The 12,473-nt window shown below is 46.7% G+C and overlaps 1 protein-coding gene across 3 annotated transcripts in view; it reads right to left on the bottom strand.

The window, feature by feature from the left end:
• The window catches only part of NEGR1 (neuronal growth regulator 1), a 160,629-nt gene that overhangs the window by 24,732 nt on the left and 123,424 nt on the right, over nt 1–12,473 (bottom strand). For 2 of the 3 annotated variants that reach the window (XM_015870907.3, XM_032446132.2), the window contains exon 6: nt 10,290–10,441. The exons of the other annotated variant lie outside the window; for it this stretch is intronic. In XM_015870907.3, the coding sequence (XP_015726393.2) occupies nt 10,290–10,441 (152 nt within the window). The remainder of the gene's footprint in view (nt 1–10,289; nt 10,442–12,473) is intronic. 3 annotated transcript variants of the gene reach the window in all.

The following is a 12,473-nucleotide window of genomic DNA, read 5'->3' on the forward strand; positions in this document are numbered from 1 at the left end:
GGAGACAACATTGCTGAGGGCTGGGAAGAAGAAGGTGGGAAGAAGCCAAGAGGCCTCCCACTGTGGGACAAGAAAGAAAATAAGGCAACACAGACAGCCCAGCAAAAGCAGCATCAGACTGCAGCTGGATTAGGTGCACTGAAGGAGCACACATATCCCTATTTACATACACTGGCATTGACACACGCTGTATGAGAACTCCCACCTCTATAATATGTTTTACTACAGGATGCCTGGTTAGAGAGCTGCTCGCTCAGAGCATCTTCCCTAACAAGAGTGCAGTTTCTAACTCTGAAACGGTGCCATAACACACTGCTACAGGCGAGCGCTTCTAGAGGCCACAGAGAGCATTTTGCAATGAGGAATACAAGAAGCTTTTAGTTTGTTTGTTTCAGCCTCCATCAGTAAAAGCATCAGATTTTGATATAATAATATTTAGACTTCTCACGTATTGGAGAAATCAATAACTGGTCCAAAATACCGCTCCCAATCTAATACTAACACATGTATTAATTGGAAAAAAACCCTCATAACTGTTTTCCTCTATGGCCTTTGATAATTAAGCAGGCTTATTTAATCTCATCTCCCCTGGGCTATGTCAGCTATGCTAAAGATTAATGATTTATTTTGAAATAAAGCTCCTTAAGCCTGGGTAAGCCAAGGACTGTTTGAGAACAACACTAAATGGAAAATGGAAAAACTTCTTTAATAATAAATCTTTTGGATGGAAAGTGCAAGCGGGCTGGGGAGAGACGTGCCCTTAATTTATTCTGTGCCTTTTACTCACCATTAATATCCTGCAATTACAATTTGAGCTCTTTTAGAGATTTGAGTTATTGCACCTTAATTGCCAAGAGATGGTTTATTTTATTTAAGTCGTTTGTTCCCTTATTATGGGATGACAAGCGTTTAATAGCTCAGAGCCCAGGAGACACGTAGAGAAAACATCACCTTTGAATCTGAAACCTGCAGTCACTGAGCAGTTGTTTCATTCCATCCTTTGTGCCATCCCTGCTGCACTCCAGCCACCACCACTACAACACTACATTGCTCTGACTGCGGAGTTCTAACATGAGAGAAAACACAGCAAAGAGAGCAGAGCAGCAAGATCCCAGGCTACATCAAGTGAGGGTTGACTCAAATGCAACAGCTGTAAAAACAGGAATAAAGGAAAGAATCTGCTTATCTTGGAAAGACCTCAGGCAGACAGAGATCTCCAGTGAGATGCCCTCGCCACCACAGCCAATGCGTAAATAAGGGCTAGGAAGGGGTGGATCCTGACTCCAGCCCTTCTGGTCACTCAGGTGCATTGAGTTGCATTACTCTGCATGTACCTGAACTCCCCTGCCTTCCCACCAGGTGCTCCATCACTGATTCAGGCCATGACTCAGCATTTCTGCTGCAGATGTCAATATTTTTTTCCCTCCTCTGTTTAATTTTACTAAGTCCCAACAAGGAAAGAAAGCCTTAGCCACCCCGTCTGCAGTCACAGCACGCAGGGCAGCCTTGGCTGTCCCAGCAGAACCCATCAGGACCACTTAGCAAAGAACAAGTCTCCAAGTAACTTGCGTGTTTTTAATTGAAACAAATGAAGGAGAAGGAATGGCTCTACTCATGGAGGAGTAAAGAGAATGTTTACAAGTCCTCCAAAAGCCATTTATAAATGCATCCTTGGGTAGCCTGGTCGAGTATTAAAAGTAGGGGGTTGGCAGCCCTGCCTGCAGCCATGGGGGTTGGAGCCTGATGATCCTTGAGGTCCCTTCCAAGCCAAGCCATTCTAGGATTCCCTAAACCCTTTCCATTCTGCTCTAACCAAGTTGATAGAAGAGAGATGCACAGCTGCTGTACAGAGTGAGCAAAAGCATGAACAGGCACACAGCATCACTGCCAGGGCTGCTACGATGAATATGAACTTGTGCAGATGTCAGAGGTCTAATGAGGCTGTTAATGAGTCTGCTCCTGCCTGGTGCTGGGTCACCTGTCTGTGATTTCAGCAATAAACCAGGTGAAGAAAAGTGATAAATTTCTCTAATTTCTCATTCCTATCAACACCTTAATTACACCCACATTGTGAAAGTTACAGGAAATATTCTTGTTTACTTGTTCCAGGTATACTATCATAGAGGACAAGCAATACTGGTATATTATTCCTTATGTCCTACTTCAGATTTTTTTTCCCAGGGAATACTTCAATGATTTTACAGCAGTTGAGACCACACCAAAATGAAGAAAAGGTGACAAAGTATTGGGGATCTTTTGAGCTCAGTTCTTCATTCATATGTATCCACCAGCGCCTGATGAATAATGCAGGCAGGGGAATCTGTTAGCAGTTTTGCTGTTCAGAAACACACAATTAGCATTGCACTCACTCCAACAATTATATTCTTGTTCTCAGAGGTCATCCTTTAAATTCACACAACTGTCGATGTATTTCTGGAAGTAAATAAGGCGAAATAGACGTTAGAGATGCAGCACGGTGTGTACCACAGAGCTGCCCTCTCCTTGTGCTCACGGCGGCATGCCTGCTGCTGATAACAGCCCTGAAGGAATGGCATTGCCAGGTCTATGGTAATAAGCAGGAAGCAGGAAATATGTAATTGAATAAAGCCTGGTCAGGACAGGGGGGTTGTTCTCACGCAGAACTGCAATGCTGGCAGCCTGGATGCAGGGCTGTGTGGGATGCAGCACCTCACTACTGCATGTGCTCCTGAGGCCTCCCTGGAGACATTCAGAGCCAGGCTGGATGTGGCTCTGGGTGGCCTGTTTAGGTGGTTGGTGACCCTCTGCACGTAGCAGGGGGTTGGAACCAGATGGACATTGTGGTCCTTTTCAACCAAGGCCATTCTGTGATTGTATGAAAGCTGTCTCTGGGAAGGAGGAAGACCTGTCCTGCCTCAGGAACAGGGGCACAGGTGGTTCTCTCCCCCCAGCATTGCACTGTCACTGCTATAGTCTCTCACCAGCTCCATGCACTGTGCTCTGAGGCCACCCTGACTGGAGCAGCTTGGCTGCTCTGCTATCTGATCTCACTGGAACAGCAATTTGTGAATAAGTTATTTAATAATTACTATGTAATTAGAGTTCTACTGATCCCTGATGAACCGAAATCCACAGACAATGCCTATCAAATGAATCATTACAAATCTCTATAAATTACATGGTGGAGTGTGCCAGTGCCATGATGAAATTCACAACCGTCTGTAATTTCTGCAAAAGGAAACTTAATTAAGCTGGAGTTATAGTTGCACATCTCCGGACAGAGTTGGAGAAAGAGAATGTTACATGATGTGGATTTGAACTTCATCAAGGAAAACAGAGCCCCACAGTGCCATGCAGTGCTCTGCACCAGCATCCAAGAAAGGGAGAGGAGTGCAATGCCCACCACAGGCAGGGCGGCCAAACTCTACATGTAATAGCAGCCCAGGCTGCCCAGCGCCCCATCCAAGCTGGCCTTGAACACCTCCAGGGATGGACGGGGCATCCACAGCCTCTCTGGGCAGCTGTTCCAGCACCTCCCCACTCTCAGAGTAAAGAACTTCCCCCTGACATCCAACCCTGGTTGCAGAGAAGTTTTCCACTTGATACAGATGTGTGTTGGAAAACAGGCAGGGCCAGAACAGCTGGTGCCTCACTGCTCAATGGGACAAGTTGTCCTGCAGACACGCAGTGGGATGAACTGCTTTCATTGCCCAGAGAGCTCTTGGAACCTGAGATCAAGGGGCAAAAGTCTGCAAAAAGCTTATATGGGAACAGCAGATCCAAGCACACACTGTAAGGGGTGAATGCAGACAGCAACAAATGATTTGCAAAGTAGCAGGTGAATCAGGCAAAGGCCACATCCCAGCTCAGCCACCCACATGCCCTTGGGGTGCAGGAGGAGTGCAGGTACCCCTGCACAGTGCTGGTGTGGAGCTGCTCTGCAGCTGCACTGCAACAGGGCCTTTGTCTGCTGCAGCAAACCTGAGGCCTTAAGTTCATTTCTTTAGCACTGAGGGCAAATCCCTCTGACAAACTCACTAAGCTTCCATGTAGAAATAATTCCAGCTGCCTGTGCTGCTGCTCACTGTGGCGGAGTGCAACAGAACCCAGCTCAGATGGGATTTATTGGTGACAAGATCGTACCCATTCATTTCTGGACCGGCCTCATCCCTTGGCCTAAACGGCCTTCTCACAATGCTTTATTGCATTGATTTACATGCAGAGGCAATGCACTCCCAGGTTCCCACTCTGCTCAGCCGCTATTGCTCAAATATTTATACAAGGGCAATTTCCCCGTGCTCTGCTGTCATGTGCAGCAGCACAGCCAGGTCCTACTTCCAGAGCGTCAGACAATAAGAAATGATGAATAACGAGTGGCTCGGTCACTGCTGCAGCACTGCTGCTCCCCTCACCTCTTCCCAGTGTGTGGGTGTACCACTGCGCCACTTTTAGAGCCTTACTGGGACACCTCGGCATTCCATTCTGTAGGGGGCAGACCACAGCGGTCAGCTGTTGCTCGTGGCGTGGGCTCACCAAAACCTCAGAATCTGTTGTTATCTCTCCCCCAGAAAGAGTCTTCCTTCTGATTTTATTCACCCCGTGGGCTCTTTGGATGCCTGGGACTGCACAACAGCTTTCAGGGAAATGTAAATAAATGCGGTGGAGATTATCCGTGTCCATTATTTTTAGTAATCTTATTAGAGAACACGTGGCATGAGAGATGCAAACAATTCTTTTTTTTGCAGATAAACATGGGTTTCAAGCAGCTGCTGCTGTTCAATAACCCAGAATTTAGTCAGCGGATCATCCCTGTGTCAGACCAAGGCTGTTTGTGTTGCTGTTGACAAAAAGTAACACAAAACGAAGAGAAAAGCTCTCATCAGGTACTACAAGTGGGATTCGGGCTTCCACCCAAAGAGCAGCAAGCACACAGTGCTGACATCTGGAGCTTCAAATCCATTCCAGGACGTTCATGAAAATTCTTAGTATTCTTGATCAGCAGCTGATTCGTCAAAGTCCCATATTTCTGGCCTGAGCAACATGTTACATAAAGCGGCTCTCCCTTCAGCAGTATATTTTAATGAAGAAACACTCATTTTCATTCTCCTGACATGGGAATTTTTCATCCTTTGTCTCCTACCAGCACTTCACAAACCTCCCCCACCGTTCTGCGACCGAGCCCGCAGCCTGCATAGCAGATTGACTCACAAAATGTATTTATGTCGGTATTTATGTCAGTATTTATAACACTTCTCATTTTCCCCCATTTGTTACGCATGTTCCACTTTGGATTTTTCACTTCTTCTCATATGTTAATTTACTTCAACATTTCCTACCCCTTCTGTATCACAAAAAGGAACACTGGTTCAGAAAGAACCCCGACCTCCCGAGCTCCTCGCCCTCATTGGGGAACGTTGTAGGGGACTTCCATAGATGACTATGGCTGTTTTAATCACCATAATTAGCTGATACTTAGGATGAAAGTTTAGATATGCTGCTAGACATGCTCGTAGACATGCTTCAGCCTCTCCGGATTATCATATTGCAGTAGAAATATGTATCTGAAGCATATGGTTACGACTACACAATTTAAGAGTACGAACACAAACTTCACAAAAACTAACACAAAAGGCGACTGCTGTAAGGAGCCATAATAAAGATGAACATAAATTGCTCCCCCTCGGACACAAACATGTTCTTAGGCCTCTGTCAAGGGGAAGCATGTGGACCTGGTCTTTCTCAAAGCAGTTATTCCCACCTTGTTCCATCTCAGTCACTTACTGTCATATCACTCAGAATAAAGCTCAACTTGGAGAATGGATACCTGGAATGGGGGGTTGGAACTACATGATCCTTGAGGTCCCTTCCAACCTGGGTCATTCTGTGATTCTGTGATTCTGTGAATGCTTCTCCTCAGCTCTCAGTATTTGCTACCTGGAGCAGCGGTCAGCATCCTTATGGAAGGATCTCATGCTCAGCACGTAACAGAATTATTATGACTGACATGAATGGAAGATTTGGCCATTTGACTTGTTCTGGGTGAGTATATGAATTCAAGGTGCTGTGTTTTTAACTCTGCTGTGCTCCATGTCTCAGCACTGCTTTGTGGCACTAGTTCCTCAGGCATATCTGATGTAAATGTGATGTAAAGAAAGCACTCAGATTTATTTACATGCTGTTCAGCTCCCCAGATTCACACATACTGACTAGCTGGGTGGCCATCTTGGGCTCCATCCTTGATGGGTCACCTCTCCCGCAGCATCCAGGCTTCTTTGCCCAGCTTGGACACAGAGAGTAAAGTGAGGGCTTCAATGAGAAGCCCCATCAGCAAAGACAGAGCACACAGAAGAACTAAAACAAAATCTCCTTTGGTCTTAATAGGGGGGTGCAGCACAGACACAAGTTTTCAGATGGGACAACACACCATGAAAAGGTCTGACTTGGCTTTGTGGGGTCTGTGTGTTCAGCAAGAGCTGAGTGAGCATTTGGGCCACTGACTGCACTGCAGGGGCAGCACCGGACACCTCTGATGCAGACACTGGTGTGTGGCATCAGCCCTCTGCACTGCGACTTCTACAGCAGACTTTGGGCTTGAGCCAAACATTATTAAATCAAGAAGCATCTATTGATTTACTGCAGCAGTCTTTGAATCAGCTTCTAATGAGTACAGGAGTTTTCACTTACATTCTACAGTTATATGGATATATCTGTATAATTTTATGTGTGTCACTTGTCTGGTTGAGACATAACACAAAACAACACCAATTTAATTGTGATTTGTCCTAAGGACCAGACTGTGAGAGGGACAATAGTAAAACATTTCTAGGTAACTGCAGAAAGCTGAAAGTGTGAACACAAAGGGAATTTCCCCAGAGAGTAAATTTCTTTCTCAAATGTCAGATGTGGAAGGGCAGCCAAAGCTGTTGAGCTAAAACTTAGCAGAGACCCCTTCATGTGGACAAATACACAAATTCTCAGTCAATAGAAAGCAATGGCTGAGTTTAATGATGACACCGAATGGTGTGAACATAAGTCCCAAGCAGGCAGTGCCATTTACAAAGAGTTAACTTAAAATTTTGGAAGAATATTAATTTCTTGCACTTCAGACATGAAACTCAATTAAAATATTGGCACAGCAGTTTGATTAGGGATCTTTCTGTAGGAACCAACATACAATGCAATGAACACATGTAATGGAGGCACGGTCTGGTGCTTCCTGGCATACAAACTCTTTGAGACAAGATCATAACCATGCTGCACTACCGGTAAGCTCACAGTTGGATGCTTATGCAATAAGGTACTTCTGTTTAGCTGCAGCAATTACATTAGCACAGAAAATACTGCTACATCCCTGACATGCCTTGCTGCACTCTCCTTCCCCTTCCTAGTGTCACTGCTGACCTTTGTTGCAGCCCTTCACGGCTATTGACGTTTTAGAGCAACTACTGACGATACACCTGATTTCTGTATAAGCCACATTCTCCCAACACTCAGCAGCACCCGTGGGGCACAAAGGCAGCCACCGAAGGGCATCACTTCCAGGGCAGCTGCAGGTGATGGGCACGGGTGCTTCTCTATTGCAAGCTTTCTTAAGAAGGTATCCCTTCCCAAGTGAACTCTTTATAGCACTCATAAAAAGCACTCAGGAGTGCCTAGGAGGTGTGCTTTTAAAATACAACCAAAATACTGCCTTTACCTGAGAATAATCAGATCCCTATCTGCTAGAGACACAATGATTATTTTCATCTGTTGTCTGTGAGGTGACGGCTTGCATCAATCCAGACTTTTGTGGGTGTCTTATCTTGTAGAGACACAGAGATCACACGTTGTCGGGAATTTTATGCCCCTGTGAACTGCTTCTTTCTAAGCAGATTTACAGTTCCTACAGATGTATAGATTAAATCTACATTCAGATTGAAACATGGAATTTCAGCAGCCGCCCCGTGTCCTGCTGTAATGCAGCAAGTGCTCAGGCAGAGGAGACAACCTCCCAGCGTGACCCAGCTTTGATAAAGACCAGCACTCCAGCCCTGGCCCCATGTGCTGGGACATGGAGGGGCTGCATGGGGACAGGGCACGTTCCCCTGGGGACACTGCTGCTCCGGTGCTCACCTCTGGTACCACCTCACCTCTGGCTGCTTCTCAGAGTGGTGGCTGAATGAGCCCACCTCGCTGCCAGAGGTTAATGATGGCTCACTGCCTTCACGGTGGCCTTGCAAAGTTATCTGCAGGAAATTGCCTTTTGTCTCGAATTAAAATGGCACCAATTTAAAAGCAAGATCTGCTTAATTATTACTCCATTCTCCACTGGTAAATGAAACCTCATACCCTGAGTCCATACCATAATGTGTTTTCTGCAGAAATTGGATTTAATGAATCAGCAAGTCCATGCCTTACAGGAAAAGAATACATTCTTCTTAAGTACCAAATATTCTGGGAATAGCTGAGACGGGCAGCACTACGCATGTGATGAATTAGGCCCATAGATGGCAGGATGGGACCGTCCAACACAGTTCATCTCACGCTGCTGGGGGATCCTGCACATGTACAATCAGCCACAGCACAGGAGCAGTGTCAAAACCCCACACATTTAGGTGATAGAATGGACTTGGACGTGAGTAACTACCGAACTGCCACTTGTTACTTTACTGGAGCCACTACTGCTCTGAATTCTTCCCACAAGGCTCAGTTTGTCCATTTTACAGCTGCTAACAAAATAAAATGCAAGCAGCATTTCATGAGAGAAAATCCCCTCTGCAGTATCAGGGAATCCACGTTTAAGAGGTCGTTACCCTGGGACACCTTATTTTTCTCTTCTATGCTAAAAAAAGAGAAACTCTTTCCTGTTGATACTGATGTAAAGTCTGAAGAAGGATAAACGCCCCCACCCACGTCAAACGCTCTTAATTCCCAACTGAAATCCAGATCACCCCTTGGGAACCTCTCCTTGTTTTGATTAGAATCGACAGGATGGCAGCACGAAGCAGACCCCTCCATCTCAGCCTTTCAGACACACCTCAGCAGCTCCCCCACATCTCAATGGAGTGGTCAGAATCAGACCCACGTTTCAGCACTTCCTCTCCCATCCCATACCCACCTCTTTCACCTCAGAGAATCCCTGCTGCTGTTGTTTCTAACAACGCACTTGGCACTTACCTGAGGTGTTCACTGTCTGCACTCAGTGCATTGTAACAGTGGGCACGTGGCACTTAATCACCCCAGCAAAGAAAGCTGATAGAATCCTGGCAGCAACAGAACTGCTTTGTTCAAAATTAACCCACACCTTTGCTTTACTTTCTCTGAGCCGAAAACGCACCAAATCCTGCCTGCTTCTGGTATAATATCCCTCTGTTCTCACTTTTTGCATTTTCTGTTTAAAAGATGTGCTGCATTGTGTTCACTTTGTTAATGATTGCTCAGATCTGAAATGGAACAGAAGGAAAGACCTTACGCTGCCTTCTGTGCATTACACTTCTGTGGTGGTGGTTTAAATATCCCAATAGCGCCGACGCAGGGGAAGCACAGCAAGAACGAAGCTTTGTGGTCACAAGGTAATAACCCTAAGATTGAAGGAGATGAAAATCTGCACTCCGATTTCCACTAAGGAATATCTTCATGCATGTCTTTCAGTATTATTGCTAGGAAAACAGGACAGATTACCACGGGAAGTTCAGCTATGAACATCTTTGGATGCCACTAACAGATGGCTAGAGAGGCAAAAAATGTGAAATATGATGAAGTCACGGCTATAAATATCTTTCAAGTAGGACATTGGAGGCCCATTTTATGTAAGCTTCATGTTAGAGTATCTCAGCGCTCTGCTTTGCTTATCCCAGTGGCTACTGTCTTCATCAAAGGATGCCATGGCACATCCCCAAAGCTCCCCCCACCGCCTGGTGTATGCAACCAGGGGCATGCAGTGCTGCTGGGCTGCAGCTCAGTGCACCTTGGAGATGTCTCAAGGAGTTTCGAATGGTGCTCATGGTGCTGCCTTGACCAGCCAGTCCAGGAAGGTTGTGCCATGCTAAGTGTCTGTGCACACAGCAGGATGAGCTCTCGTGTCTTTTTGTACACCCGTAATTTGTTACTGCCCCCAAAATGTGGCATCACTTCCAAAACAGAAACCCTTCTGCAGCACAGAAGAAACAACCAGGTGTGTTATTCCCCTCTGCTGAGGACTGTCGTGGTATTTGTGTGACTTGCGGGAAAAACGAGGCAAAGAAAAAGCAGGCTGACACCTTTTTGCTTTTGAACCCAGGCATGTGGAAACAAACGAGCACGAACACTTGTCACACAGCTACATTACTTACGGTTGAGAGGCAGGCTGGCATTGGTCATCCCGAGCTTGTTGACAGCAACACAGGTATAGTTGCCAAAGTGCTCTTCTGTCACATTGGTAACAGTAAGAAGTGATCTCGTGCTATAATTTTTAATAGTAATTCCTTGTTGACCACTGATCAGTCTAGAAGGTAAGAAAAAAAAAAGTCTATAACTTATATACCATAAGCAATAGCCTTTTTGATTTCATTTTTGTAACGGATATAGCTGATGGCACAGGAAGCAGTTTGCACATGAGGCTGCTTTGGGGGCTGCTGGCAGCACTGGAGGTGAGGGGAGCAGCCTCGGGCAGTTTGGCCCACGGCTGGACTGGAAGCAGCACCCCCAGTGCCCACCTGCATGGCCCCACTGGTGCCCCTGGGGCAGGGCAGGCTGTGGGTGGGCAGTAGGAGACAGAGCGCCGTCCTAAAGATGCTGTGCCCACTTCTGACTTACAGTAAATCATTCAGAGGGTGTTTTTCACAATCCAGTGATTGCTCGCAACCCTCTGCACCTCCAGCTGGTGGTAGTTTGGGATTACATAGGCAAGAAAGACACTAATTAGGATGGTGACCACAATTTATTTTAGAGACCTCCATAGCAACGAGCTGCGGTTGCAATTAGGAAGGATGTGCTACCACAGCACTGCATCCTGAGACAGCCACTTAAACAGAAATCAGGTAACGGAATGCAGGAGAAGCCCAAACATGACTGTTTTCTCTGGACTCCCTTTCCCTGAGCTGAGCTTTCCATGGCCCTGTCCCATATGGGATGTGCAGCTTTCAGCACTGCTTCCAGCAGTTGGACATACTGCTCCTCTGGCACAGAGGAAGATGATCAGTTTAGATTTTGTTGTTGTAAGCAAACCACATGTCAGATGGGAGCAGTACCCACGTTATTGAAGTACCAGCTATAGCTGATTGCTCACAATCAACTCCCCATGTTTCCCATGACACTGTGCTGTGCCTGGGGACACAGTGCAGAGCTGCCACGTGGCTGCCAGAGCCCATGGCCAGCTTTGGTCACCATGCACTCAGCACCTGCAGGACCTCCATTTGCTGCTGTAGGAACCTGATTTTGCTGCCGTAGGAATGTGATGCTTGCACTTCTGAGTCAACAACTGCAGCCCTGCCCAGCTCACTGGCTGCACACAGCATTTGCTACCTGTGTGGTGCTCCATTTCAGACCAGAGCAGCATCTTCACTCGTGTGCAGCCACCCTACACACCTCCTTACTCCAGTGCTCCGTACCATGAGCTGTACATGGAAATGAAATCTCCTTTTTATTTTGGAGACTATGCCCATGCATGGAGAGAACACCACGTGTCGGTGCCAGCCCCAGGGGGTATCTACCTTTCGTTTCATGTTTGAATAACTTCACACTATTGTAATATATTAAGCCATTATAACGAGTTCTGTTATTTCTAATGTAGGTCTTGTTTGCTTTATCAAGTATAAGAGAATTAATATTTTTAGATGACTGGCTTTCGGGCTTTTTCCCCGTGGCTGTTTAATTTTTGAGATGCAGCTCTTCACAGCCCCGTAGCACAGCACACTTGAGCAGTTGTGAGTTTCAGATACCAAAGTCAGCACAGCAAAGCCTCCTCCCCTCCACAGGGAATCCCTTTGCAGCTTTAGAAGCCAAATGCTACCATAATTTTAAGAAGCTTTTACTAACTTTTCACCCAGTCCTTTTCTTAAGGTGATGCATTTGAGCTCTTTGGCTCCTGCTCAGGATTTAAAGCCCTCCAGGGCAGTCCCTATGCTGGCCTCCTTCCCCAGCTCCCTTCCTGGGTGCCACCATAGCAGCCCTATGACCACAATTTAGAGAAGAGATTTCTCTTAACACCCAGCCTGCACTGCCCTGGCACAGCATGAAGCCATCACCTCCCATCCTATCACTGTTCCATGGGAGCTGATCCCCCCCTCCTCCCAACCTCCTGCCAGGAGCTTTAGGGACCCATAAGGCCCCTTGGAGCCTCCTTTTCTCCAGACTGAACCAGCCCATTCCCTCAGCTGATCCTCAGCTCATGTGGGCTCTCCAGGGCTGTGGGGTCTGCATGCCCATGGGATAGCAGGCAGCGCTCTGGGTTCCTCCCCTGCTCTCTCCAAGCAGTGCTCAGCCCTGAGCTCGGTGTTCCCAATGCGGCACAGCTTCCTGCAGGCATGGCAGGGAGA

The sequence above is a fragment of the Coturnix japonica genome, chromosome 11, assembly GCF_054131305.1.
Source record: "Coturnix japonica strain WE chromosome 11, WE-NBRP24, whole genome shotgun sequence".
Classification (NCBI taxonomy): domain Eukaryota; kingdom Metazoa; phylum Chordata; class Aves; order Galliformes; family Phasianidae; genus Coturnix; species Coturnix japonica.